Source organism: Strix uralensis, chromosome 27 (genome assembly GCF_047716275.1).
Source record: "Strix uralensis isolate ZFMK-TIS-50842 chromosome 27, bStrUra1, whole genome shotgun sequence".
NCBI classification, from domain to species: domain Eukaryota; kingdom Metazoa; phylum Chordata; class Aves; order Strigiformes; family Strigidae; genus Strix; species Strix uralensis.
The window spans coordinates 5,027,298-5,054,720 of record NC_133998.1 but is presented as its reverse complement, the minus strand read 5'-3'; the positions used below and the strand labels follow the sequence as shown (position 1 = coordinate 5,054,720).

The window sequence follows — 27,423 nt, the reverse complement described above, 5'->3', positions numbered from 1 at the left end:
ATATCCAGACGAGGTATTTTTAGTCCCTCTGGGACTCAGGAGCGCAGCCTTTTGCTGGCAAGAGACCCAGACCGGCCGTGCCTCCCCCGGCCGTGCCTCCCCCCGCCTTGCTGAGCTACTGTCTGGCTTTACAAGAAAAACCTGGAGGCATTTACAAGAATTCCTGCTGGAAAGATCCCTCCCACGTGGGGACCGGGAGCGGTGCCCGCCGGCGTTGGGTTCCCCAGCCTGGCATGGCCTGTCCCCGTGGCTGTCCCCGTCATGGTGTGACGTGCTTTCCCAGAAAGGTGCAGTCAGACGGACGGGGTGCTCAGCGGCTCTCCCCTGCCTCTGGCCGTGGGAATAAGCATCCCCTTGTGCGGCCGGGGCAGATGATCGGGGTCTGATCCGCAGCCCCCGGCCATCTCTGCCACGCGGCGTTTGCCGGCACAGAATGGCTCCCTTGTGCCCTGTCGCAGCGTGGCAGGGGGTGGCTGGGGGGGGCTGATCACAGGGTTTCCTTCAGAGGCATCTTTAAGCAGGGGGGGTTGCAGCGCTGCGGTTCGTGTCCTCTTTGATGTCACCAAAAAGCCCCAGCGTGGCCAAACCGCGAGGCCACGCAGCACCAGTCGCTGCTACCACGAGCGGCAGATCTGGGCACGCACCTCCCCGAACAAGGACGCAAACAAATTCACTGCGAGGCAACTTAATCCTCTTCCGAGGAAGGTTACTTGGTGTAGCCAGGGATGCCAAATAAAAATCAGATTTGAATAAAGGCTGTATGAGCACCAGGCTCTTGCAGGCAAACATGGGGACGAGTCATCTCGCTGGGCTGCTGCCAAGGGCCTGGCCCACCATGGGAGCACGTGCTCCAGCACAGCCGCGACCCTGAGCAACTCATTAAACAACAGGGAAAAAAAAAAAAGGGGGGGCCAAAAAAAAAAATAATCACATTCCAGCGGCAATATTTTTAACTAGCACAATCTATGGAAGACATAACTAAAGCCCCGACTCAAGCCCTGCCAGATTTGCTGCGCTCAGCAGAGATGTGGAGCACTGAAATGCCGTTAAAAACCAAATCCCAGGCCACGGAAGCAGGTGAAGGAGCTTTCCTGCTCCATTCCCAGCCAGCACAGCGTGGTGCTGAGCCCAACCCTCCTCGGGAATGGCTGAGCCACCACGGCACTGTCCCAGCTCCCAGCTGGACCTGCTGCTCCCTGCCAGGCTGAGAGCGTGTGTCTGTCCTCCAACAGCCCGGACACAAGTAGGGAGTGTGGAAAAATACACCAGGATGGCTCGTGGCCCTGCTAAATTGGTGATGGGAAAAGGGTCAAACCTGCACTGAGGTGGAGGAGCCGAGGGCACGGCCCGGAGCATCGCGCTCAGCACTGCCCGACATCCAGGCAGAGCAGGGGGGAGCAGAGCACAGGGGGGCCAATCCTGCTGGGGAGCAGCACTGGCTGAGCGACCCAGTTAATCCCAGTGCAGAGTGGGATTGGGTACAGGGTGGAGCTGGGTGCCTGTAGGGTGATGAGGGGAGGGGAGGGAGCACTCCCAAATCCCAACAGCCACGTGACTACACAGCTCGGGGCAATGGGAAGCAGAAAGAAAATGAAAAAAAATAAAATCCAGGCAACATCTGGGTTTAAAGAATTTATTTCAAACAAAAATTCCCCAACAAAAAGTTGTACAAAAAGAACAGAGACAAGGGTGGTCATTACAAAAGTGTTCACAGATACAAAAAGTCGCCTGAGCAATCCCGAGCGAGCGGAGCGCGGCCGCAGCGCGGAGGCTGAGGCACGCTCGGCCCTGGCTGTGCGCGGGGAAGCGAGCAGCCCCGCGGGCAGGATTGTCTCAGCGAGGGAATGCAAAGGTCCTCAGCACCCAAACTCTGCTCAGGTCACGCCAGAGCGAGCGGGGTCAGCCCCCGACGTGTGCGCTCAAGCGGTTCCCGCTACAACACCCGGCTCTCCGGTTCCCACACCGGCGAGCGCAGGTCGCTGCTGCGTCCTCACCGCGCCGGGGCCACCGACCCCTCTACGGGTGCAGGATTGAGCCCATCCTGAGCAGGACCCGTGGCCCTGAGGGACTCATTTCAACTCCATCAGCATTTGTGGCTGTCACCAGCCTTGGACCGGGCTTCCTTCTCCTCTCCTCGGCCTCCCGGGAGATGCCAGAGCCACGGCTCGAGCACCCCCGTGGCAGTACGGCAGTTTGGGGGTTGGTTCCAGCCCCATCACAGGGGAGGCATCAGCATACGGTGCAGGTTTGGCTCTGACACACAAGAAGCAGCTTTCCTGTTCTTGGTAAAGGGCACCAAAACACTGCCACAGATCACAGAATCAGCCCCTGAGTCCTCTGCCCTGGTAACAGCCCATGGAAGCTTTTCCAGCTTCAGTATTTAGCTCAAACCATTCTCCCTGCAGGCATCACCAGGCTGTGGCAAAGATTATCAGCAGTGGATGAAGTCTCTGCTTCATACGGCCAAAAAAAGGCCTTTAACTTTCACCAGGAACTGCAATTGTGGTGAGCTACTGCAGGAGAAGGGCTGTGCCTGCATCGCCATAGGACTCAAACCCCAGCAACAATAAAATATTCTCTAGTAATCCTGAGAAATACCTCCAAGCTCCTGTTTTCCACAACAGGAGTTGTCAGAGCACGACCACTGCAGGCAAGGGGAGAGCAAATATCCCCCCACTTTGAACCCCAAAATCCTGGGGCAGTTATTAACCCTCGGCGTCCTGCCCAAGCACACGTGGAGCCGCTCCACAGCGCAGGGTCTCACGTGTTCTCCTCCCACGCGCGAGCCCGCGACACGGCGCTCGGTGTCGGTCCGTAGGACAGTCACGACAGGAGTAGTTGAGGGCAGTGAGCGGAGCCGGGGTCTCGGCGCTGCAGGAGCTCTGGTCTCACGGCCGCCACGTCTCCGTTTCCAGACCCCAGTGCTGCGAGGGTACAAGCTTTCATCCCAAGGGATTGCCACGCTGCCAACCGCGTCCGATGCGCTTCTCTCAACAGGTCATGCAGCGTGGACGGATGTTGTCTGAAGGGGGGTTCGGATCAATCTGCAAAGTCAAGTTTAGAGTCAAAAACCTCAGCAGTGGGTACAGCGCGGCCATCTCCACCAGCCCTCCCAGCCCAGGGGGATTTGTTACCTCCGAGTAGAGCGGAGGTGGTCGGAAGCGAAACTCCTGGATGTAGGCGAAGAAGGGACCTTCCAGGATGCCGCCGAGTTCGCTGCGGCACGGCGGAGCCAGGCTCTGCTCGGCCTCTGGGCTGGACACAACCGCTGAGTATTCAGGGGGAGCTGAAGAGAAGAAGAGATTCATCAAGGAATAGGAAACACTCTCCATTAACAGGAGACACGCAGGTAAAAGGGCTTCAAAGCCACTATTTCCCAAACCCTCCCAGTTCCCTGGGGAAGGAACTCAGGAGATGCAACACCATAACCAGAAAAAAAAAAATTAAAAAAATTAAGTAAAGCACCAAAAGCTGGTCCTGGAGTAAAAGGCACAGTTAAGAACTTGCTCTGAGCCTCGCTATCCAGAGCGGGTTGAGCAGGGGGTTTTGCAGCACCCAGACAGGCCCCAGGGAGACGCTCACCCTCCGGCTGCTCCGGGATGCTGCTCAGCCAGTCCAGGTTGACGCTGTACTGGCTGCTGACGCTGGACGTGCGGCTCCCGAAGGGATGCAGCGGGATGGTTCCGATGACAAGCGGCAGTTCAAGGAGCAGCTTGGACGTCCCAGGAATATCCACACAAACCTTCAGAGACAGGAGACAGCAGGGAAGCTCAGCTGTTGGCGTTTTCCCAGTCCAGAGGGGCAGATATCTCCCCAGAGCACTGGCTCAAGCTGGCCAGGAGGGAATTCTTGCAGCGGGGTGCAAAGGGGGATGAGAACATTCCTGCACGAGCCCTTGTGCTGTGCATGAGGGGCAACAGGGAGAACCCAAGGCCTCATACAAATCACCAGCCCCCAAAAATCTCTGCACTAGCCCAAAGCACGATGAGCACAGCTCTGGTGAGAAGGAGAACACTCAGCACCAAGCTGGGCCACCTGGGGGGTCCCTCACCTTCAGGGAGTATTCCACCTGGATGATGCGGCACTGGAGGATGGACGGACCCACTGGTGGGATCTTCAGCGCCCGCCCGTGCCACACTTCCCGCTTCCCCGCTGCGATGGAGTCACCGACGATGCTGGTCACTACCGACTTCTTCTGCTTCTTAGTGCCCCGAGCGATGAAGGTCTGAGTCTGGATGATGGCCGCCTTGGGCACCACTGCTCGGGTTGTGCAGTTGTCGATCTCAGCAAAGATAGGGATGACCTCACCTACCAAAACAGACGCACATGTCAGAGGAAGGGAGATGGAGCCCGGTCCTGCCTCAAGAAATTCTGCATAGGATCACCGAGGGTTGCTCAGGCTGTCTGGCACTGCAGACACAAGGTTTAAACTCGTCCTGAAGAGTCTGCACACATCAGGTGCACTCACTAAAGCTCTCTGACTGATTTCCTGACAGAAATCAAGAGCCCAGCTCCCAGTGACCCCAAATCCCCTCCCGTTGGGGTCTACCCCAGGGCCCGCAGAGGTTCAAGGGCACCAGCACGTTGTCTCACCTGGGGTGTAACCTTTTCGGTCAATCTTGGCAGTCACAGAAACCTGGCCACGATTGCAGTACCAGGCACGAGCAAGTTTCTCCTTAGCACCTGCCTGGGGAGCCTGGAGAAAGGGAAATATTTAAGCTGTTTAGTAAAGAAAGGATCAAACTCAAAGCAAGCACCTCCCTGGCACTGAGAGCCTGTCAGGTAGCATCAGCAACTTCTTAGGTACCTGATGCAAGATGCTGTCGCAATGTGTTAAAGTTTTCAAAAACTAAACAGGCACAGATGACCTCTGCCCGGTCCAGGTAACGCTGGAGGGCACAAGTTACGGGGGGGGGGGGGGGGGGGACGGGACAAATATTCCCTCTGGAAATCAGGCCTGCTTTGTAATGCCAGAGGGGAGGCAGAGACCTTCCCCAGGGGCTTCCCGGGGAAGTTTTGGGTGCCGCTTCCCCAAGGCGGAGCAGGGGGCAGCTCACCAGCAGCGCAGGCGTGTTGATGTCGATGGGTTCAATCACTGTGAACTCCTTCTTCACTTTCTTCACTGTCGACCAGGGTCTGTGCAGTTTGGCCTTCACCCAGTAGCGCACGCTGCCGTGCTTTCCCTCGAAGGAGGTAGCCAGAGTCCTGTGTATAAGCAACGAGCAGTTTAGAAAGGATTTGCTGGAAGAATCTCATTTTCGAGGTGCCCTGTCCCCCCTCCCAGGACCTATGTCACACACCAAGCGGCTCCTCTCCCACTTTGCATTAAGCCAACAAAAAAACGTCAACTTACTCGGGGAGCTGGAAGGTGAAGGGGAACTCGTGCCTTCCTGCCTGCAGGACGGTGACCTCACCATTGTCTGCGGGCAAAACAGATTTAAGACTATTATCTCTCTCCTGCAGAACTTCCTCTCTGGGCAAACTGGTGGCGGAGATGTACAATAGATGGCAAAAGAGCAGCACGATGGCAGGGGGAATATTTTTGCCAGGGTTAAACTGCAGCAGCCATCACACAGCTGTGACAAGACAAGTCCCGTGGGCGATGGGCACTTTCTGCTTTCCACATGTCTCCAGGCACGCAGGACCCGGGGGCAGCTTCCCCGGCGGGGGGGGGCTCTGCTTCCTCCTGCAGCCACCCTGCACTGTGGCTCGGGAGAAGGAGCTTGGAGATGCCCGGCCAAGCCCGAAGCAGCTCTGGGAAGGAGGCCAGCCAAGTTCCCCCTGGGTGTGCACCCCCATCCTGCCCGCATTACACAGAGTGGCTGGAGTTGGAGGGGACATCTGGGGATCATCTGGTCCAACCCCCCTGTTCAAAAAAAGCTCCTGAACCTCCGCAGGAGTTTTCCAGCACTCCGTCCATGCCAGGGAGCACCCACAGCAAAAGGGGAGCCTTGTGTGTGACCAGTCCCCAACCAGGGTGTCCTGCACAGCAGCAGAGTCCAGCTGCACACCCCAGGACCCTCAGGGTGCACTCAAGCATTTGAGGTGTCGAGGGGGGCCTGTGCACCCAGTCCCCAGACCTTAAGGCACCTCATGCACCCAGATTTTAGCCAGTTGGAGTGTCATGCACCCAGCAGCCAGGGAATCCCCCATGCACCCAGATTCCAGCCAGTTGGGGTGTCATGCACCCAGCAGCGGGGGTATCCCAAGCACCCAGATTCCAGCTGGTTGGGGGGTCTGGAGCACCCAGCAGCCGGGGTGTCCCAGGCTGCCCCATGCACCCAGATTTCAGGTGGTTGGGGTGTCACACACCTAGCAGCCGGGGTGCCCCTGGCTGCCCCACACATGCACTATTTGGGCCCCTGGGGTCTCCCAGGACACCCTCACCCCCACTCTCAGAGCACCTCGGGGATGCTGCACTGGGGTGGGGGGGTGTTGGGGGGGGGGGCGGGTATTGGGGTGCCCTACCTGGGGGTGCCAACAGCGTGTCGCGGTGGCTGAGAAACTCCACCTGGTCGCTGTAGCTCTGCGTGTAGGCGGTGCTGGAGCCGGCGCTGCGGGACTCGGTCCAGTGAACGCGGGCAGCGCCCATCGCCCGCAGCCTCAGGGCTCCGAGCCGCGCCGCCGCCGCCAGCTCCAGCACCACCCGGCCCGACACCGCCTGCCCGGGGCTGAAGGCGGCCGGGGAGTCCCGCTCCGTCCCTTCCAGCACGATCAAGAACCGTTTGAGGCGATCGAAGATCATGGCGAGAGCGCGGCGCGCGGCGCAGCCCGGCCCCGCTGCCGCCCGCCGCGCTTTAAGTGCCCGGCGCGCCCGGGGGCGGCCCCGGTGGGGCGGGACGGGACGGGACGGGGCGGCCCCGCCGGGCGCTGCAAAACAAGGCAGCGAGCATGTGCAGGCCGGCCCCCCCCCCCCCCCCCCCCCTCCTCTTCCCGGCTCCGTGGGGTTGGGGGGGATCGGCCCGTGGCTCCCCAGCTCCTCGGGCAGCCCCGCGACATCCCGATGGGTGTCTGGACCGTGGCGGCCCACGGGAACGTGGCCGGGAGTGGGTCGGTTCCCGGGGCTGTGTGCTGCCAGCCCCACCGTGGGTAACCCCCGCTCTGTTACGGTGTTGCTCAGTGCCCCCCAAAACCCGTCTCCGGCTCCCACCCCGCGGTCCCGTCCCATCAACGGCCTGGACTCGGCACCGGCCAAAATCTGCGTTCCCAGGGTCCCCGCCAGCGGCCGACTTGTCCCTGGGAGCAGCAGCCCCTTCCCCTTCCAGCTCCCGCAGGCCGAAGGCCGCGTGCGGATCCACATCCCGCCTTTCCCAAGAGCCATTCCCAGGGGTCGGAACAGGCTGCGACTGGATTTGGGCTCCTCACGCGGAGCGGCCGGGCCAGCTGGCGACGAAGGGAAAACTGGTCTGGGACATCGCTTCACTTATTTCTAAGAAATCAAGAACTGGCTCCCGTTCAGCTTGTGCAATTACAGCGGGAGCAATACATCCTCCCTGCGCTTTTTAACCAGGCGAGCGCTGCTTTGCTACCAGCTCGTGGTGGGGTTTGCGGGGTGCTGCTTCAAAACCCAGCGATAAATGACACCTGCGTGGGCAGGCACGGCGTGGGGACTCGCTCTGTCGGCAGCATCTGCTGCTGCCGGTGCCCAGTTGGGGTAAAAGCATGAAAACTGGGAATTGGTGATTCTCAGGGCAGACATCACCATTAGCAGCACCCCGAAATGTTGTAAAAGGGAGGAGAGAGGGGTCTACGCCCCCCCCAAAAGGGTTAACACAGCTTTAGAAATTTCCACTCTAATCACAATTGTCACATTTGCAGAGCACCAGAGCTCTCCACCCTGGGTACGGGCTGGGGATAAGACAAAACAGGCCTTAAAAATGTTACTCAGCACTTGGCCACCAAAGTTTTGAGGATTTTTGAGTTGCTCCCAGCTGTGCTGGGCAGGACCTGCTGTGCTGAATTGGGTTGATCTCAGCCACCGAAAATGAGCTGGGCTGAAGCCTTGCAAAGCTTTAGCTGTCTCCAAAGGCTAACTGGAATTGTCTCTCTCCCTCCCCAAGGGAAGGGGACCGTGTTTTATTTTATGGGCACGACCATTTGCTGCCACAAGCAAACATGAATCATAGCAAAGGCTGTAAAGGGAGCTCAGCAGCAATGGGAGAGGGAAAGAAGGAAAGGAGGCATGTCACAGCACGAGTTAACGGGTGACGCCAGCTCTGGGAAGGTGCCTGGTGTCCCCGTGGCCATGCACGGTGACATTAGAGGTGGTGGGGCTCTCGAGAGGGGCCGGAGCCTCAGCTGGGCTGAGGCAGCTTCATCCTGCGCTTGGCATCTCCCTCCTCCCGCCTGTCAGCACACACCCCTCAGCCCGTGACTCAGCCTTCACCCACGGGATGAGAATCTCTGCAAACCTCCCTCCCATGTCAGCTGCACGAGATGTCCACAGCTACCCCTCGGTGCCTCCACGGGGGGTGGGAAGCCCCTCTCTGACCTCTTTGGGACCCCAGCGCTGGGAGAGGGTCTCTCCTCTCTCCTGGGTTTCCAGGTGCAGGGGCTGTGTGGCCACAGCCAAGGGCTTTCCACTCAAGAATGCTCCTGGGCGCCCAAACCCAACTGAAACCCAGGCCAGGCTCGGTGCAGGAGAGATCTCCAACCCTTCAGCCCCACCTAGAGTCTGGCCAGGCTTAAGCTGGTCCCAACAGGAGCTGACACCTTGCCCAGCTCAGAAGGGGCTTCTCCTTCCCTGACCCGCTGCTGGGACCTGGTGGCTTCTCCCACTGACCCTGGAGCAGCACAAGGGTCCCTGGAAAGCCAGAGAGAGGGGGATGCAGCAGGTAAAAAAATCGAGTCAGCAGCTCTACCCCGACCTAATATGGGGACAAGATGGGACAACACGGGGCCTTGCACAAGCGCATGCTCCCGGCTTGAGGAATAAGCTCCGTCCCTGCCGGATTTGCGAGTGTTGCGTATGTACGAGGATTCAGGTGCTGATCGAGGGCCACCCCACAATGGAACAGGAGCCTGACGTGCTCTGAACCCATGTGCCATAACTCTCCTGGATGTCTCCATGAAAATAAAATGGCTTCTAGATGTTTGCCTCTCGCCAGGGCAGGACCTACACCTCTGGGAAGTGCTGCGGGACCCTCGGACAGAAGGGATCACTGCACAAAAAGCAGTTCTGTTTCCTAGGGCTCTCACATCACCTCATGCAGAAGAGTCCAGGGCCTTCCTTGCCTTGTCTTTGCCCATTAAACCCCTATCTTTTCCTCTCTTCCTGCTCCTGATCTAAATGGATCACACAATATACATTTAATGGCCCTGCCACACAGTCTGAACATCCTTCTTTCACCCTTTTTCTTGTCTCAAAGCACAGCACCCCAGTGCCAGCGCTCACCACCCTGCCAGGAAACTGCAGATAAACTCACACCTCAGGAGAGAGCAGAAGGGAGGGCTCTTATCTCTGCCTAGCTTCCCTCCTCTGCACTGCCTTGTTACCATGACAAAACCTGCATTTTTTAAACACCACGCAGACACAGTTGATCTCACCAAGAAGCAACAAGAAGGGAGCAGTCACAGGGACCTTCAGATGATGGCACGTTTTCAGCAGCTTCTCGCCAGCTGACATCAGGAAGGTCCTGACGCTGCCGTTGGGGACAGTGGGACAGAGCAGGACCCAGCAGGATCCAAAGGAAGCGATTTTGGCTGCAGAACAGCACTTCTCCCCAGCCCGCAGCTTCCACCTCGTGTGATCACATGCCCGTGTCCCTCTCACAAAGCAGAAAGGAATCTGCATATAGACAGAGACAATAAAATCCCAGCCCACAAGTTCTGGCGAGGCTCTCTGCTCCCCAAGGAGCCCAGTTCAACTCTCCCCGTGCAGCAGGCGAGGGCCAGAAACCATCAGCTCTGAGCTACAGGAGTGCAGGGTGCTGGCGAGGCCGAGCAGCTCGTGCAATTCCTCCAGCCCCTGGCCAAGAGCCCTTCTCCAGGTGGCTCCAGGGGCTTCTATTGTACACAATCCCAGCAGAAAAATCCAAACATGCTCGCAGCAGCTCGTGGCTTCCCTACAGACATTCACTGCGGGGATCACGGGGAATAAAACTCATCCTGTAACCTCACAGCTAACGCGGCCACCATCCAAACACTGCGGCGACCAAGTGCTCAGCTCCTTCTCTGCTGGAGTTCAGGGCAAGGGCTTCTCCCATGTCCTTAATTGTAATCGGGGCACTTAGCACAGTTGCAGCTGCAGAGGGGCCATCTTTAGGCGCAGCACGGCAGAGACACTGCCAAAAGACAGAAACTCCGGAGTAATGCAGGTGTTTGGAGCAGATGGCAAGGGACAGACATCCAGAAATAGAGAGTATGACCTCCCACTGCGGTCCAGGGACAAGAACACCTCCAGGAAGGCAGCTCACATCCTCTTTCCATCAATCCAGTTTCTTCCTGCAACCTCCACATTTGCCAGCTAGGGCTGGCACCATTTTCTGTTGCACTTGGCCACTGACACAATTAAATGCCCTCAGCAGGAGTCAGAAGTCCTACGGCCATCTCCAGGGCTGGGCAGCACATAGCACTGTGTCCCAGGCAACACTAAGGCCATCAGAAGCAGGGAAAGGGGGGAAAAAAGCCACAGAGCCATGACTGTAACGCTATCACTGGAGGGGAGGATAAAAGACATGCACTTTCCTAAGAAAAGACAGAGTTAGTGAGAGGATGGACAGCTGAGATGTCCCATACCCCTTGGCTCTGGATCATTTCACCCCAACTACACAAAGAATTCGAGTGACATGTCCTCTTGCACTAGATCTAAGCAATGTGCCAGCTGGGCATGCAGTCCCAGCATCAGGAAACTGAAAATAAATATTTACTGAACTACTAAGTGCTCTTTCCACACTTGCGAACAGACACTTCTATTTGCACTTCCCTGCACAAACAGACCAAAAGCCACAACTTTCATGCTCACCCGGCCCGAGTTTGCAGGCAGCCTCCTAGAAACCAGCAGCAGAGAAACCAAAGGTGAGAAGAGGGTGTCCAAGAGGGACAACCCTGCTTGGGTTGACAAGCACCCACGTGGGGGTACCTGCAGCCTAAGGGGGGTCCCAACCCCACGCCCTGGAGCAGAGAACCAGCCCCATGCCCCAGCCTTACCAGGGATGAGCTGGCAGCGGCGGTTCAGGAAGGTCTGGGAGGCCGTGTAGTCATGGTAGACGACGTTGAGCCCCACGCTGTGGTTCTCCAGCCAGTGCGCGAGGGCGCGTCCGCGAGCGTAGACCTCCAGCGCCCGCAGGCGCAGCGCCCCGCGTAGCTCCAGCCGCACCCGGCCGTGTAGCAGCTCCCCGCTGCCGTAGGCGCCGCACACTTGCCCACCCTCCAGCTCCACCGCCAAGCTCCGCACGCGCCCCGGGGGCTGCATCGCTGGTGGCCCCGGCGCTCCGGCAGCTCCAGGAGGCTGGTCGCTGCCTGGGCTGAGGTGAGCGGGACAGGCGGCTGCGCAGCCCTCCAGGGAGGGGAGGAAAGAGCAAAGGCTACACCGAAAGCCCCTAATTTATCCCTGCCCCTAACTGGCCCAACCCTGCAGACTTAATCTTCCCCAGGGTTGGACTGAGACCCTGTTTTGCAGCGATGTTTTGGCGTTGACCTCACGTGCGTGAGGTTGATGCTGTGCCAAGGCTGGGGCCGCAGAGACAAGCGACGTGTTTTTAAACCAATCGAGAAATAACGTGACTTCATCTTATCTCTGAGTCACAGACACTGTCGACGTGCAACTGGTACGTGCTGGTGGCTCCGTCGGCAGGGAGGGGTGTCACACACCACCAACCGTGCTGGCAGATTTCACAAAGCTGGGGGAACGAAGAAAGGTTGTTTGGCCTTCCCAGTTCAGGCATTCCTGGGGCATTGCTGGAAGGGGTGGGAGACGAGTTTAGAAAGCAAAGACCCTTGCTTTCAGAAGCCAGTTTACTTTCTGTGTCTGAAGTTGCACCAAAATCCACATGAAAAAGAAAGTGAATAACCACAGGGTCCTCCCAGCGACAGCTCCCCAACCAGCTGGTTCCACCAAAAGGGTGACGTCCATCACTTATCCCCAGTGAACCGTGGCTGTTTCTGCGGTCACACAGGTGGCAATGCCACCTCAGGGTCATGTCAAAGTGATGGGACAGACTTGTAGCAGATGCAAGACCCTGTTACTACACCAAATGATGCAATCTAGGTGTTTGAATCGAGGTGTTTGCAACGCGCCGGCGGAAGATACCGCATTTGCAAGACGTGAGTACGTGGCTGGAGCGAAGACTGTCCCTTTCCCAAGAGACATAGAGTCCAATCCCAAGAAGAGAGCACGAGGGCTCGTGGGCCCAGCTCACACACAAACTGCGGCAATTGGAAATGGTTTAGTAACCTGTGCTCAGACGCTCTGGTGCTGGCTCAGGGCACATGTGAATCAAGCCCATCTGCATCGAAAGGCTGAGAAGAGCTTGTGAAGTGGCAGCTGTGACAAGGCGGCAGCTGACCCTGCTCACTCGGCCTCCCAAGGCGACGGGGCAGCCCAGCCCGCACTGATCCCTCTTTAAAATACCTACTTCCCAAACAGAGATAGTGCAAGCTCAGCATTCTGGAAACCCACATGTGTTATCAACTCAACAAAAATACACAGCTCACCTCTAGGAAAACAGCCCACTCATCATAAGCTGGGGAGAGCTACCTCTCTGCCCTACTGTTCACTGACCTTTGCTTTCAGGCCTTGACACCAAAATCCAAACAGATAATAAGGGAATATGCCAGCCCACACACAGCCCTGACAGTGCCTCTCACTTTGCTTCTGATCTCTTGCCCTTTCTCTGAGCTTCCCCCTACCCCATCTGCTTCCTCCTGCCCCAGCGCCTGCCTAGAAGCACTCAGTGGGTCTCGCAATCCGGAGAGATGTGTCACCCACATCTCCAGGCTAATCTCCCAGTGTTTATTCTTGCTGTCACAACACCTTCTTGTGTCCTCATTCAATCTGAGAAAGAAACATTCCCTGTAATAACACACAGTTGGGCCAAGAGCAGGGCACCAGGACTGCTAACAGGTAACACGAGGCGTAGGTTGGGTAGCAAGGTCTGGGCGGTCACCAAAGAAGGGAGAACATCACGGTGTGAAGGTCACCTTCCTCTGGGGACAGTATCTTTTCTCACCTTCCTCTGGGGACAGTATCTTTTCAGGGTCCCCAGGGGGATACGGCTCACTGGGGAGTTTGCCGTTTGGATTTCCGCTGGGCCTCTGGACTTGGGCGTGAACTCCTCTTTCTGCTGGGTCCTGAAGAGGTTCTGCGCCCTCCAGGGTAGCCCCAGGTGTGAGCATTTGATCTGAGGACAGAGAAAAGCTTTCAGCACATGGAGCCAGGGAAGAGGCAGGTGGTAATGTGGAACCTGGCAGCCCCTACATCTGAGGGGTCACCCCCCCGGGCAGGTGCAGTCTGTGCCAGCCTGCATCCTCTCTCTCTCTGGCAGATGCGCAGCCTTCTCCGCTGGTGGTGCAAAGAGATGTTTACCCTGGCTGGACACCTCTAGGCACGCCAGTCTTCCTCTTTGACCCTCTGTGAGGGACCAGAATCACCTTCCCGCTCCCTGCAATGTTCCTTGGCTTAGGGATTTGGTTCCCTGTCCTTCCTCTCCCTTCAAAGATTTTTCTCAGCTACGACTCTGCTCCCCACAGAGCATTTACTTGAGACTGGAGGCAGACAGGATCTGACACATGGCTGTCTTGTCTCAAGTAGCTCAAGAGCACACACTAAAACCGATGATGTTAATGGGGAGGCTACAGCTTCGCTTGGTATAATCCTGCTTCCCCAAGCCGCCCCATGGTAAATCCAAGCCTATTAAGGCTGCACCTGCTGTAGCATGTCTTCGGAGAGTAGTTGTTTCTGCTGTCTGTGTGGGACCAGCATGGCCTGCGTGGTTGTGACAGAACTTTCATCTGCTGACAGGTGGAATTGAAATAAAAATTAAATTCAAGTCAGCAAATTAGGAGGCAACATCAGAAAAGCTTTGCAGTTTGACTTGCAGTCACAGAGCTGCATGCATTTCCATTAACGAGAGGAAAAGACAGGCTTTGCCATCAGCACTTTGCTGAAAACCTTTGCCCAGACAGAAAACAATTCTCAGGGTGAGGAGGCAAATGAAGAAACTCACATGGCAGTTACAGGAATATCACTCCATATGCTAGTTCTGGAGCTGGTCCAGAAGTTTGGGGCCAAGGAAAGGATCGATTCAGCTATGATCTGTTCCACATTTAGTAAAACAAATGGCTTAGAAACAGATACATGGCATGAAGGGACCTCTCTCTGAGCTGCAGAGTACTGGCCATCAGAAACAGGAGACAACGTCAGAGGAGGATTTTCTTAATGCCTTCCATGACCAGCTCTAACCACATCCCTTCCTGAGGTTGCATAAGCACAGCTTTTGATCGAAATCCTCTCCTTCCTCCCAAATACAAATGCAAAACAACTTCTAAAAACAAATGTAGCAAGGGAGGAAGATTGAGCCACTGGTTCACATCCCAGAAATCTTTCATGTCGCCTGAACATGCTGAACATTGCTGCGTGATGGCAGTGAGTGTCTATGGCTGGCACAGGCATCGATGTGGCTGGTGAGATGGCATTTGGGGAGGTGAAATCTCTCCTGAGATTAGGAGCCGCTGTGGGAACCAGCAGCAGCAGGCATGGGGCTGAGCACAGCTGTCCTGCCTGGTTTTGGGGTAACAGTCACCATTTACTGGAGACCTGATGCTGCGCCGGTGCCTTCCTGCCATCTCCAAACTGCGATGTCTGCGCTGCCTCCTTTCCCAGAGCCCTGGGCACTGCTGCCCCTCACCCAGAGCCAGGAGAACCTCGGCGGGCACCCCAAGGGCCTGAGCAACGCGGCCTTACTGTGGTAGTGGAAGGGGATGTGGCTCTCGCGGTGGCTCCTGCTGTCTGCCATCACCCTCTGGCTCTGGCAGGGCGGCTGATAGGCTGCCTGCTGTGTTGCGCTGAAGAAATGGGAGCCTGAACACTCATCTCCCAGGCAGACGTTGCTTTGATGTTTCTGAAGTAGCAAGTCAGGCTTCGGTGTGAGGTTCCACCTGTCAGTCTGGAGAACAGGAGAGCTGGTGTAACAGAAACAGGCGGTAGCTGGGAAAGGCGCCCTACTGCACATCACAGCCTGCACAGCCCCGAGTCCAGCACTGCCACATGCTGTGGGGAGGGGAGAAGGGACAACGACATCGGCTGTAGGTGCCAGAGCAGCATAAGTAAAAGAAAAGAGGGTCCCCACCAGAGAAACATCCGCACAGCAAAGCTGGGAACAGACCTCTGGGTAGGAGAGCTGTGTAGTCGTGGTTCTTACCAACGCTTGATTTCTCTCAGGGTCTTCATCGCCTCTGGGCATGGATGAGGCATATTTGTTGGGATGAACAATAGTTACAGGCTCTGGTGAAAGCAAAAGTGAAGGATGTCAGAGCACTCCGGTCTCTGAACAACCTATAGCTACAGCAGCTTCTCCTCCTGCAGTAGAGCACAGGAATGAATACAGCGATTTATCCTGCCAGGGAAGGGGAGCGAGGATGAAACTGGGCCTCACGGTGATGACACTGATGCTGAGTATGTAAAAACTATAAAACATTCAAAATATAAAATTATATACATATCATATGAATGCGTTATATCTTTATCTATAATTACATCACTAAAACCAAGTGATAAAACCTACTGCTCAGCTTGTTATAAACCTCAGTAGTGGTGTGTACACGTTGCCTCTGTGTCACAGACTTCCCCTACCCAGATCGTGCCCTGGGAAGAGCTCTGATGTCGAGGTGGAGAATCTGGTGCAACCATCCCCCAGCTGCATGTTCGTTCGGTGGATCTGGGAGGCAGCACGTTCCTTGTCATAGACTCTGCAAGATACCAGGTAGGAGCTGCTGAACTAGCAGTGTTCCTCAGAAAGAGCAGTTCCTGGGGATGCCCATCAGGGTCTCCTGCTGATACCTGGTGTCCTGGCGCACTGTAGGCACGTTTCTGCTCGCACAAAGATCCACTGCTTCTAGGATCCCCAAATTTAATAGGAGACGTGTGCTGAAGGGAAGCCAGGAGAGCTACAGAACAGCCACTTAAAGCATAATCCCTTTGTTTCCCCTCTGTGTCTTTCCATCCATCTGGTTTTCACTGGCACAGATCCCGCCCTTTTCAGGACAGAATTCAACATGAGAACGTGCTGCCCTTTAACTGTGTCTTGGTCCTCCCCAAAATCATGCTGTTACCTTTTCACTTGGCTTTGCGGGTGCACTCCGTTCACCCTTAAACTGCGCTTGATAAGAAGTGTGGTAATAGGACTGTCCATCCCCTTTAATAGTAGGAAGACATCCTGCCAAACAGCCAGAAGGGGAAGTGAATGGTGTTATTTCTAAATACGCTCTATTTACCCTTGAAAGGAAATATTAATGATATTGAAGCTGCAATCTTGAGGCAGCTGCTCTTTTAGCATTTTAGTACTACTGAATCTATTTCATAGAATCACAGAATCATCTAGGTAGGAAGGGACCTTGAAGATCATCTAGTCCAACCGTTAACCCAGCACTGACAGATCCCAACTACACCAGATCCCTCAGTGCTATGTCAGCCCGCCTCTTGAACACCTCCAGGGATGGGGACTCACCACCTCCCTGGGCAGCCCATTCCAATGCCCAACAATCCCTTCTGCAAAGAAATACTTCCTAAGAGCCAGTCTAAACCTTCCCTGGCGCAGCTTGAGGCCATTCCCTCTTGTCCTATCACTTATTACTTGGCTCAAGAGACTCCTCCCCCCTCTCTGCACCCTCCTGTCAGGGAGTTGTAGAGGGCCATGAGGTCTCCCCTCAGCCTCCTCTTCTCCAGACTAAACCCCCCCAGTTCCCTCAGCCGCTCCCCATCAGACCTGTGCTCCAGACCCTGCACCAGCTCCGTTGCCCTTCTCTGGACACGCTCGAGTCATTCAATGACCTTTTTGGAGTGAGGGGCCCAAAACTGAACCCACTCATCGAGGGGCAGGTCACCAGTGCCGAGCACAGGGGTAAGATCCCTTCCCTGTCCCTGCTGGCCACGCTATGGCTGATACATGTATGTTCTGATACATTTCATGTAATGAAATGGCAAAGCAGTTTACACCAGATTGCGATAAGGTGAGCTGCAACACTGCAGAACACGGATGAGGTGCATCAGAAGCGTGAAAACGGCAGCATCTGGGGATACAGAGAGTGTAAAGGCAGCTGGAAAGGGTGCGCAGCAAAAGCTTGGCTAGCGAGTGGCTCTTCTTAGTGCTATTAACCTGTTCTGTGAGCATCAGATTGATTGACTCAGCTATAAAAAGGGAAAGCAAAATATCCAAATAGTTCTAACAGCTTTAATTGCTCGCATCATGACTCTGAGCCAAGCCACTGAACCCCCTGGACTGTGGGGAAGGTCTGTTGGGGACGGGCGGGTCTGTAAAACAGCTCACCCCTGTGCGAGTGCCGTGGTCTGGTAGCAGGCTGGGTCTCCCGTGTCGGGTACAAGAAGGTGTAGATGGATGGAGGGAGCCTTATTTTCTCTCTGTCGCCACATGGAATGTTATCCTTCCACTTCTTGGCTGTGGGCAGGGGGGTCTCTGAAGGGGGGTGTGGGGACAGGGGAAGCTCTCCCGCGTCGCTGAGGACACGGATGCAGGGGTCTGTGCACACGTGGACATGCGACTCTGGGGGAACAACTGGGGCCACCGGTTGCAGAGGCCTCTCTGGAAACGCCAGGCGAGTTTCCGAGGAGGTGTCCCCACCATCACCCCCAGCCGAGCCCAGCCCCTGCCCGTGGCGGGGCCGGCGCCGACCTGTAAACCCCCCAGAAAGGGGAGAACTGGGTGTGAGAAAATGGCTGACGGGCGCTTCCCGGCGCGCAGCCGCCAGCTGGAAGTGGGAGGCCTTTAGGAAGGGAAGGCCCGTCAGGGGGGCCGGGATCGCCGGCACCGCGCTGGTCGCCATCGCCGAGGCGGCGGGAGGCCGCGGCCGGGCTTCGGCAGCCACCGGGCCGCGTCGCCATGGCGACGGCTCCGCCACCTTCCCGGCGAGCCCCGCGCCCGCTCCAGGCGAGCCGCGAGCCCCTCCCCTCCACCTGACGTCACATCCGGGAAGCGTTGCCATGGCGGCGGGCGCCCTCAGCGGCCTGGTCGCGGTGCTGGAGACCTACCGCGGCCGCGACCGGGTGGTGAGTGGCGGGAGCGGCCCGGCGGGGCCCTGTCCTGCCAGTACGGCCGGGCCCTCACCGGGCTGTGCCTCCGCAGGTCCGTGCGCTCTGCTATGGCTGTCAGCTGGCGGGCGGGGCGCTGGCCGGGCCGCAGGCCCCGCCATCCGGGCTGCCCGGGAGCCTCCTGGCTGTGTCGGCCCAGCTGAGCGCCTGCCGCACGGCCCTGCGGCTCTTCGACGACTTCGCCATGCTCAGCTACAGCTGCGGCTACGGGCTGGGCCCCAAGGTGAGCGTGGGGCACGGGGAGCACCGGCAGCCTCCCCGGCCACGCCGCAGGCGCCAAGGCGTGTCCCCCGTGCTCCCCGCAGGATGAGGACAGCCTGGTGCGGGGGCTGTCGGTGCTCTGCAACCTGGCCAGCCAGCTCTACTACCCCTGTGAGCACGTTGCGTGGGCGGCTGACGCCGGCATCATCCCTGTCGGCTCTCGGAAGTGGTGGACTCTGAGCACGGCGCTCTGGGCCGTGTCCCTGCTCCTGGGCATCCTGCGGTAAGGCTGGCTGGGGTGCCGCAATCTGCGGTGGGAAGGAGATGGGCAGGGAAGGAATTCCCTGTAATCGGGCTAAAATGAAGGATCCTCTCAGCTGCAGAAGGGTGCTTTTCCTCATGGATGCAGTTAATGCTAGACATAAAAAACCTCCCCCTTGATGCTACAGGAGAAATAACTCTGTTGTCTTGTTTTCAGATCCCTGAGAATCTTGTTCCAGTTAAGAAGAAAGCTGAGGCAGCACAAGCGGTATGACTGGGGGATGTGGTGTAGGGGAGAACTTTGTAGAGTCGGGCTGATGGTTGGACTCGATGATCCCAAGGGTCTTTTCCAACCTGAATGATTCTGTGACTTCCCTCCTTGGCTATACAGCTAATTTAACCCAAATATATCTGTTCTCATTTGTGAGCTATTGCTGATTATTATTCCATTATGGGCTATTGCTAATGTTACTTTTGCTTCCAACAGTACATCATCTCCTCAGAGTCAACAGGAAATGAAAGCCCAAGTGAAGGCTGAAGTCTTGAGCGTCCTCACAGACGCGGCAGATCTCGCCAACGCAATCCACTGGCTGCCTCCGGGATTTCTTTGGGCTGGCCGCTTTCCTCCATGGTTAGTAGGTCTCCTGGGGACCATATCTTCCCTGATTGGTATCTACCAAGCATCTAGAAGAGGAAATTCTGAAGCTGTATAAAACATAATTAAGCTTCAAGAGCCAAATTTTTACATGGCAAAAATACCTTTAGTGAGGCAGGGTGTATTTTAACTTTCCTGGGTGTCGATGGTTGTAATTTCACGCATCCTGTAATTGGGACTGTAGTCAAGATGTCTATTACAGAGAGGATTGTTTGAGTTAACAATTTTTATCACTCTTCATCAGAGAAATCTTTCAGGCGAATCCTCTGAAAATCAAGAAATCTTCTAGGATTGGTAAAATAGAGGGGAAAAAAGTCACTTCCATCCTTCCTTCTGCTGTCCCAAAAGACAAACGCAATCCTCCGGTGTTCACTGTCACTTAAAAGAGCACAAAGTCAGCATTAGGTGGAGAAACGGCCACAGTTCTGTCACACAAAACTCCCGAGGGATGGATCCTGTGACTCTGAGCTCCGGGCTCCACTCTTCGTGCCTCACCTGAACCAGGGAGGTGACCGGTATCGTGGAAACTTCTCCATCAGATATTTTGGTGTTTGAGCCCGGAGCAGATACCCAAGTGCAAAGAGGAGCAAACGGTTATTTTGTTTGTGATGGTTGTGTTTCTTTTGGAGGCGAGAGGGGGAGGAAATAGCAACTGTCAGCAGTGCCTCGCGAGGCTCTCTTCTAGTCTGTGTTGCTCGTTTTAAGGAGAAATACTCGAAATTTGAGACTTCCCGGGTAAATGAGAAGCAGCACTGACCCTCCAGCTGTGCCTTTACAGAAAGCCACCGGGTGGAGCTCTTCCACCAGGCTCTGGCAGCAGCCAACGCACTTTTTTTTTTTTTTTTTTTTTTTAAAAAGCAAATTTATTAATCACTTTTCAAAGGAGCAATCAAACCAATGCCATGATGAGTTTTATGGTTGTATTTCTAGGCAGTGCCAAGAATAAACGAGGTGAATGCTTCAAAGGTGGCCTTGAGCAATCATTCCTTCTGATCACTGGGCAAATGTTCTTTATCTGCTTCCAGAAAGCTCCAAACAGCGCAGAGGCGACAGAAAACCTTTGTGCTGCGTTAGCTGCAGCTCCCCATCTGTTACCAGCCTTCCTTCTCCTGAAATAATTCAGAGCACCTGACTAACTGTCATGGAAATGCTTCTTTTGAAAACGGTTCTGCTTAGTCTGCGCGGTGCTCGTGCTCCCTGCAGCGCAGTACGCCGCACACCGCCTTTCCGGGAGGTTTGACCTTTTTTTTTTGTTGTTGTTTTTGGCGCTGACAGGGGAAACTATCTCCTGCCTGTGGTCAAAGAGCAGCGCGAGGTCTTGATACTCTTTATCCTTCGCCCTGTCCTTGCTGTTTATCTGGACCTTCACCCCGCAAAGGGCCCCAGAAGACGCCTCCCTGACTGCGCTCAGAATTTGGTGTCAGATTTACAGGTTTTGGTACAACTCGGAGCGTAGGCAGGTGTTATCTGGAAGAGGCTCTTGTTTTTCCTCCTGCTGCAGGTCTTGTGCCTGAACTGTCGCCACTGCCCAGCCCTATCACTGCAATTTAGTGGTTTTTAAGAAGAAATCGGATTTATCTCTTTGTATTCTTAACCTCGTTAAACCATTCCTTCAGATCACTCTCTCCTGCACAGCGTGGGACAAGGTGTAACTATATATATTTAAAAAAATATATATATATTTTAAAAAGCAAATACACGCAGCTCTGCTGCCAAATTATTAAAACTCTAACCCACACTTTTAACGTAGAGAAAGGACGCTGTAAACTGATCTAAGCGCGTCCGCTTCCTGCCTTTCCTCATCGAGCGATTTAATTTAAATCACAGCCAGCGAAGCTCAGCACAAACTGAGACGCACAAAGATAAAGCAAAATCTGGTAATTCAGAATTTCCGAAATTTTTCTGTGGAGTCGTTTTGGTCCCTGCTGACACACCGACGGTGGCTGCTGACCCTCCAGGGCAGCACTCGCTCTTTTTTAGCGCAACACCCTGCGCAGGCAGACCCCATCCTCCCAAAACCTCCTTTTTTTTGGTTGTTGTTGTTGGTTTTTTTTTTCTCTTTTCTGCTGCGGCCATCAGGCTAACTCAGCTCCTGCTTTACCCCACGCAGGAAACATTTGCTGAGCAGGGATGGTTTGTTGGGGCCGTGACCTCCCTTTGTCAGCAAGCCGGGATCAGCTGAGCTGCTGATTCCAGCCCAGACCCCCCGTTCCTGCTTTTACGGCCCCTTTATGGCGGGGCGGCTCCACGGCCAAAGCTCCAGCCGGGCTTTATGACTTTGCCGTCCTCTTTTCGGCTGCCGAGGCCTCGCTGCGGGAGGGAACGCGGTTCCAGCCCCGGGAGCTGCCTCAGGGAGGGGAGGGGGGGGGACAGGGCCCCGCTGCCGCCGGGCAGGAAGGGGTTAAGCGGCGGCGCACGCGCGCTGCCAGGCCGCGGCTCCCATTCACAAAGCCGGGAGGAGCGCGCTGATTGGCTGCTCGGCCGCGGGGGGGCGGGGCCGGCGGCGCAGGGGCCACGCGGCGGGGCGCGGCGGCGGAGCGGGGCAGCGCGGGCAGCGCCGGCAGCGCACAGCGACCCCCCCGCACCCTTCCCCCGGTCCTGACCGGGGCCCGGCGGGGCCGCGCCCTGCCCTCGCACCGGCGTTTGGGCCGGGACCGCCCGCAGCCCCGTTTCGGTGTTCGCTGGGCGAGCCCCGCCGCTGCGGGACGCCCCCTCCGAGCTTCCCTTCGCCGTCGGTCGGGCACCGTGCTCCCAGCGCACCCCCGCCCGTCCCGGTCCCCGGTGAGCGCGCTGCCGGGCTCTCCGTGCTGCCTTTCCGCTTTTCCCTTGGCGAGCAGGCTCAGCACCATGTCGGTCAGCAGCCACGAGAACCGGAAATCTCGCTCGAGCTCCGGCTCCATGAACATCCACCTTTTTCACAAACCGGGCCACGCCGACAGCCTCCTCACCCACCTCAACCTGCTCCGCAAGCGGCACCTCTTCACCGACGCCGTGCTGCGGGCGGGGAACCAGACCTTCCACTGCCACCGCGCCGTCCTGGCCTCCTGCAGCCGGTACTTCGACGCCATGTTCAGCGGGGGCCTGAAGGAGAGCAGAGACGCCGAAGTCAACTTCCACGACTCCCTCCACCCCGAGGTGCTGGAGCTGCTGCTGGATTACGCCTACTCGGCCCGGGTGCTGATTAACGAGGAGAACGCGGAGTCTTTGCTGGAGGCTGGGGACATGCTGCAGTTTCAGGACATTCGGGATGCTTCGGCCGACTTTCTGGAGAAGAATCTCTACCCTGGGAATTGTTTGAACATGCTGCTGCTGTCCGATGCCCACTGCTGCGAGCGGCTGCTGGAGCTGTCCTGGAGGATGGCGTTGGCCAACTTCACTTCGCTCTGCAAGACCGAAGATTTCCTCCGCCTGCCCAAAGACAAGCTGCTGGAGCTGGTGGAGAGCGAAGAGCTGGAGGTAGAGGATGAGACGTTGGTCTACGAAGCTGTTATAGGTTGGATCCGGTACGATTTGCCCCGACGCCACGAAGTTCTGCCCGAGCTGCTGCGCTCCGTCCGCCTGGCCCTTCTGCCCGAGTCCTACCTGCGGAAGCAAGTGGCCTGCGAGAAGCTGGTGACCAGCCACAAGCTGGGGGAGGAGATCGTGGCCGACGCCGTACGATGCAAAATGAAGATCCTGCAAAACGATGGCCTGGTGACGGGGTGCTGTGCCCGACCCCGCAAGGTCAGCCAGGCCCTGCTGCTGCTCGGTGGCCAGACCTTCATGTGTGACAAGATTTACATGCTGGATCACAAAACCAGCGAGATCATCCCTCGTGCCGACATCCCGAGCCCTCGTAAAGAGTGCAGCGCCTGCGCCATCGGGTGCAAAGTGTACATCACCGGCGGCAAAGGCTCCGAGAACGGCGCTTCCAAAGACGTCTGGGTTTACGACACCCTCCACGACGAGTGGGCGAAAGCTGCTCCCATGCTGGTGGCACGGTTTGGCCACGGCTCCGCTGAGCTGGACCACTGTCTGTACGTGGTGGGGGGTCACACCGCCGTGAGCGGCGCCTTCCCGGCCTCTCCCTCCGTCTCTCTGAAGCAAGTCGAACACTACGACCCGCAGCTGGACAAATGGTCCTTGGTGGCTCCTCTCCGAGAAGGCGTAAGCAACGCCGCCGTGGTGGGAGCCAAGATGAAGCTCTTTGTTTTCGGTGGCACCAGCGCCAACCAGGAGAAGCTGCCCAAGGTGCAGTGCTTCGACCCCTGCCAGAACCGCTGGACGGTGCCCGCCAGCTGCCCCCAGCCCTGGCGATACACGGCCGCCGCCGTGGTGGGCAGCCACATCATTGTCATCGGCGGGGACACGGAGTTCTCCGCCAGCTCCGCTTACCGCTTCCACAGTGACACCTTCCAGTGGTCCAAATTTGGGGACGTCACCGCGAAGCGCATCAGCTGCCGCGCTGTTACGTCGGGTAACAGACTGTACGTGGTGGGGGGCTACTGCGGGGCTCAGCGCTGCAAAACGCTGGACTGTTACGACCCATCATCCGACACCTGGAGCAGCGTCACGACGGTGCCTTATTCCCTCATCCCCACCGCCTTCGTCAGCACCTGGAAGTACCTCTCTGCCTGAGTCACGGTGTGGCGAAGAAACTGGAAGGTAAATAGTTGCGGATCAACCCAGAGCTCCTCTACGTAACTTTGCGCTGCACAAGGGTTAAACCCCGAGGGGCGCGTGGATCTGGAGTTGTCCTAGTGAGCACCAGGTCCAGAAATGTGCTTCCAGGCTGGTAGTTTGGGAGCTAAAACCCTGCAGGAGAGAGGGATCGTCTCCTTAGGTGCTGAAATGCTGCGGGGAGAAGATTAGTATAAATAACGAGACACTTAACGTGGCATCCGAGCCCCTCCACGGAGCCTTGGCCTATGCAAAGATTTTGGGGAATGCTTTCTGCGAGGGGGATTGGGTGTCGTCCCTGGTACAGAAAGAGCGTGGAGTCGGTCATTATGTTAAGAGGGAGACTGGCTGCAGGAGCTGGGGGAGACCCCGCCGTGCCATGGGGGACTGGCTGCTGCTTTTAGCGCAGCCGCCTCCTCCTGGTGCCACCACTAATCTGCTTGTGGCACCCAAATGTCTTGTGGGATGTGAGGGATGTGAGCTGGTGCCAGGACAGGATTACAGCTGGGATTTAGTCCTAGAATGGTTGGTAATTGCATTTGTAAGACAAGCCCTGTCTACATATAAACACAGGGTTTCTCCGCTTCTAACTATTCTCTGGTGTCCCTTTCATGCCATTTCTTTCCTGCTACACAGCAATTAACTTTTTAAAAATTTGCAGCTGGAATGAAACCTTTTTAAAGGCTTTTGGCAGAAAAGATGCCACTGAATTACAGATCCCTGCAGGTTTTTTCTTTTCCCCTTACAAGAGATACACTACCCAAATGGGCTTGTTTAATGTAATAAAATATCCTGCAATACCTATAGAAAATTCCTGCTGTAGGGGAAAACACGCAGCAGTCACTCCATGATAAGAGCGTTGGGGGTTTCGAGGCCTGGGGAGTGTTCTCGGGTTTGCTGAGCCCTGATCTCACAGTACCTCCTTCTGCATTACAGGCTGCACACCTGATCTTGTCAGTGTCTCACCTCACTGAGGACCCCGACCGAAGACACGGGCAGAAGGAGAGCCTCCTCCCACCGCGGGAGCCTGTGAACTGGGTGCCAGCCCTGGTGCTCGTTAGCATCAGCAGGGCCCACGGCACCACGGCTTTGGCTTCAAACTGCTTCTGTAAATCCCCTTCGTTCAGACCAGGGCGGGGACGGGCGTGGAGGGACCTCCTTGGGCTGGCAGCTTGTGCTGTCCCTTGAGATGGTAAAAGGTTTCCATGTTTTCTCCTAACTCGTGTGATCTCAGAGCAGGAACCAGAGGAATATTTTTTACTTCTTTGATTGAATATTTTGTTTTAAGTGATATTTACTAGAAAGGACAAAGGAAGCTCCTAAGTAACCAGCAGCAGGCTCTGGACTGTGCTGCTGTCTGCTGTGACTTGGAATGCCGGCAGCACCAGAGGCAGTTGCCTGAAATGCCTTAACACGTGACAGTACTTTGCCCATGGGCTGGTTCTGTATATTATTATTTTTTTTTTTTTTAATACAGGAGTTGTGTGTGTTTATTACTCAGCCTGGAGCTGCTTCAATAAATCTGAATAAAATCCACCGTGTCCCTTGCCTGTTCTGTGTGCTTAAGCTGCAAGTTTTCCCAGCCCACACCTGGACTAATATTTAGCAAAACAGCAAAGAGCAATTTTATGAGTCCAAACCTTCATCAGCTGGAGAGGGCTCAGATCTTCCCATAGCTTTGTAACACGGGACTTAGGAAAGCTCAGGTCCTGTACTGCCTTCCAGCTTTGAAGGACACGCAAATCTATTTAAAACTCAAAAATTAAGCTATTCTCTGCCCTTACCCTGGTCATTTTTGCAGAGCTGGGTTTCCTCACTGCAGAAAAGAATGGAGGAAAGTGCTGCCACATCTCTCCCCGAGGGCTGTGTGCTCCGGGCCCTGCTGCAGGTGGTGGTGGGGGCAGCGGTTGGGAAGGAAAAGGTGTTGGGGGTGGGAGGTGCGAGACAGGAATCGGCATGGTCAGAGGAAACAGGCATCGAAGGTGCAACCAACTGTCTCACCACAGAAGCATGGTTTGGGTGTGATCCATTATTCAATTTCAGAATTAAATAAATCAATGTCACAACCCTTCCTAGCTGCTAGTATAGGCAAGAACTGGCAAGACTGGAAGGAAGCAAGCTGCCCTGCTGCTGGTGGCTGAAGCAGATAAACTGACTTCATTTCCATCCTGTTTTCTGATCCTTTGCCATTTTCAGCCCCCAGGCTGGGCCTTTTTTCATTTACCCTTGTGCTGACTCTCCATCGCTTGCTGAGCCCAAGGGGAGGCTTGTGCACCAGGGTGCAGGGACACGAGCCCAAATCCAACCCGGAGCACCACAGGGCTCTGCAAAGCCGGACTGGAGCACCACAGGGCCCTGCAAAGCCGGCCCGGAGCACCATGGGCAGCAGCATCTGGAGCGTGGGTCAGCTCCCAGGTTGGCCACACTCGCACACGCGAGTGCAGGCAGGCAGGTGAGTCTGCAGCCCAGGGGAAAGTCACAGCACAGGACACAGCCGGGACTAGAAGCCAGCAGGAAGCATCTCCCTCCCCGACAGCGAGCACGGAGCTGCTTCACCTTTATCATAGCTACAGCTATTCCCGAGGGTCGGACAAAGTCCAGCTTTGCTCAGCAAGTCCGAGGAGCGGAGGTTTCATTCATGGCCGTTTGAGCAGCAGCTGTTTTATTTATGCTGCCAAGCAATCGAGGTTGGCTCCCAGCCACATCCGCCTTTTGCACCAGGGACAAAGTTGCTTCTAGCAACGTGGGTCTCTGTCTGCCCCCTGCTCCCGGCGCTGGGATGTTATCTGAGCCACGCTCACGGCCTTTTCAGCCCGGGGAGCGAGCAGCCCTGCTGCTGAAGCCTTTGTGAGCGTCTGTGAATTGTTTCCTCATTTCAAACTCCGCTTAGAGCTCTCAGGGAAAACCAGCACTTCAAGCACACCTGGGCTTGGCTGCTCCACGGTGGCTCCCCACTGCTGGCAACAAAGACAGCCAGAGCTGCATTTCATCGCCTTCATCCTCCTTCATCTGGCAGAAAGCCCCGTGCTGTCCCTCCAGCTCCACCTCCTCCTGGCAGGAACCAGCTCCCGGCACAGCGGGGAGCACCCCTGGGCAAAGTTAGACACCTTTTACTCTTGCGTGCTTGACTTCGTCCCAACAGACCTGTTTTCCCAGTTTGACATTTCCACGCATCGATCCACTCGCTGCTTCAGCACCCGGGCCAGAAGATTTAGTCCAACTGGGCTGCAGGTGAAGTTGCTTTAGGTGTTAATTTGGTTACCAGGAGAGAAATCCTCCTGAATTAATAGAATTCACTTAGAATCTTGACCCAGCTCAAACCTAGGCCTCTCCTCCTAGCCCAGAACCCCACTTTGTGGCTGCACCCCTCCAGCTGCAGGAGCTG

General features: G+C 56.2%; 3 protein-coding genes across 8 annotated transcripts; 1 reads left to right on the top strand and 2 right to left on the bottom strand.

Moving 5' to 3' along the window:
- Positions 1–1,619: 1,619 nt before the first annotated feature.
- On the bottom strand, positions 1,620–11,553 carry ARRDC2 (arrestin domain containing 2). Of its 5 annotated transcripts, none has more exons than XM_074851939.1 (10): positions 11,149–11,285; positions 10,368–10,988; positions 6,469–10,283; positions 5,354–5,420; positions 5,058–5,205; positions 4,594–4,696; positions 4,052–4,308; positions 3,583–3,742; positions 3,135–3,286; positions 1,620–3,044 (listed from the first exon to the last, which is right to left on the bottom strand). In XM_074851939.1, exons 3-10 carry the CDS (start codon positions 7,319–7,321, stop codon positions 2,991–2,993), a joined length of 1,794 nt encoding a protein of 597 aa, XP_074708040.1. In that variant the 5' UTR covers positions 7,322–10,283; positions 10,368–10,988; positions 11,149–11,285; the 3' UTR covers positions 1,620–2,990. The 5 variants fall into 5 exon arrangements, with proteins under 5 accessions (XP_074708040.1, XP_074708041.1, XP_074708038.1 ...); XM_074851940.1 differs by having other exon boundaries at positions 10,964–10,988; XM_074851937.1 differs by having other exon boundaries at positions 6,469–10,988.
- Positions 11,554–11,772: 219 nt separating this feature from the next.
- On the bottom strand, positions 11,773–18,156 carry SAXO5 (stabilizer of axonemal microtubules 5). The gene is given in 12 exon segments (XM_074851512.1): positions 11,773–13,340; positions 13,865–13,953; positions 14,903–15,104; positions 15,324–15,442; positions 15,791–15,947; positions 15,998–16,084; positions 16,270–16,373; positions 17,484–17,830; positions 17,832–17,913; positions 17,916–18,015; positions 18,017–18,095; positions 18,128–18,156. Coding segments are annotated over 12 exon segments (1,599 nt in total). The 3' UTR covers positions 11,773–13,136.
- LOC141935389 (ectoderm-neural cortex protein 1-like) lies at positions 18,145–25,572 on the top strand. 2 transcript variants are annotated; one of them, XM_074851525.1, is made up of 7 exons: positions 18,145–18,220; positions 18,297–18,485; positions 18,568–18,746; positions 18,942–18,992; positions 19,212–19,355; positions 22,217–24,023; positions 24,975–25,572. In XM_074851525.1, the coding sequence occupies exons 1-6, from the start codon at positions 18,155–18,157 to the stop codon at positions 23,994–23,996; spliced, it is 2,409 nt and encodes an 802-aa protein (XP_074707626.1). In that variant the 5' UTR covers positions 18,145–18,154; the 3' UTR covers positions 23,997–24,023; positions 24,975–25,572. The 2 variants fall into 2 exon arrangements, with proteins under 2 accessions (XP_074707626.1, XP_074707627.1); XM_074851526.1 differs by lacking the exons at positions 18,568–18,746; positions 22,217–24,023; positions 24,975–25,572 and having other exon boundaries at positions 19,212–19,402.
- The last annotated feature ends 1,851 nt before the right edge of the window (positions 25,573–27,423 follow it).

Bases quoted from the DNA above. Each gene is read 5' to 3' on its own strand.
- ARRDC2 (XM_074851937.1), bottom strand. From the start codon at position 7,321: ATGGCTCTTGGGAAAGGCGGGATGTGGATCCGCACGCGGCCTTCGGCC. The intron at 4,309-4,593 runs GTGAGACAACGT...CTGTTTTGGTAG, and splicing joins CCGAAAAGGTTACACCCCAG to GTGAGGTCATCCCTATCTTT. The intron at 3,743-4,051 runs GTGAGGGACCCC...CTGTCTCTGAAG, and splicing joins AGGTGGAATACTCCCTGAAG to GTTTGTGTGGATATTCCTGG.
- LOC141935389 (XM_074851525.1), top strand. From the start codon at position 18,155: ATGGCGGCGGGCGCCCTCAGCGGCCTGGTCGCGGTGCTGGAGACCTAC. The intron at 18,486-18,567 runs GTGAGCGTGGGG...TGCTCCCCGCAG, and splicing joins GCTACGGGCTGGGCCCCAAG to GATGAGGACAGCCTGGTGCG. The intron at 18,993-19,211 runs GTATGACTGGGG...TGCTTCCAACAG, and splicing joins AAGCTGAGGCAGCACAAGCG to TACATCATCTCCTCAGAGTC.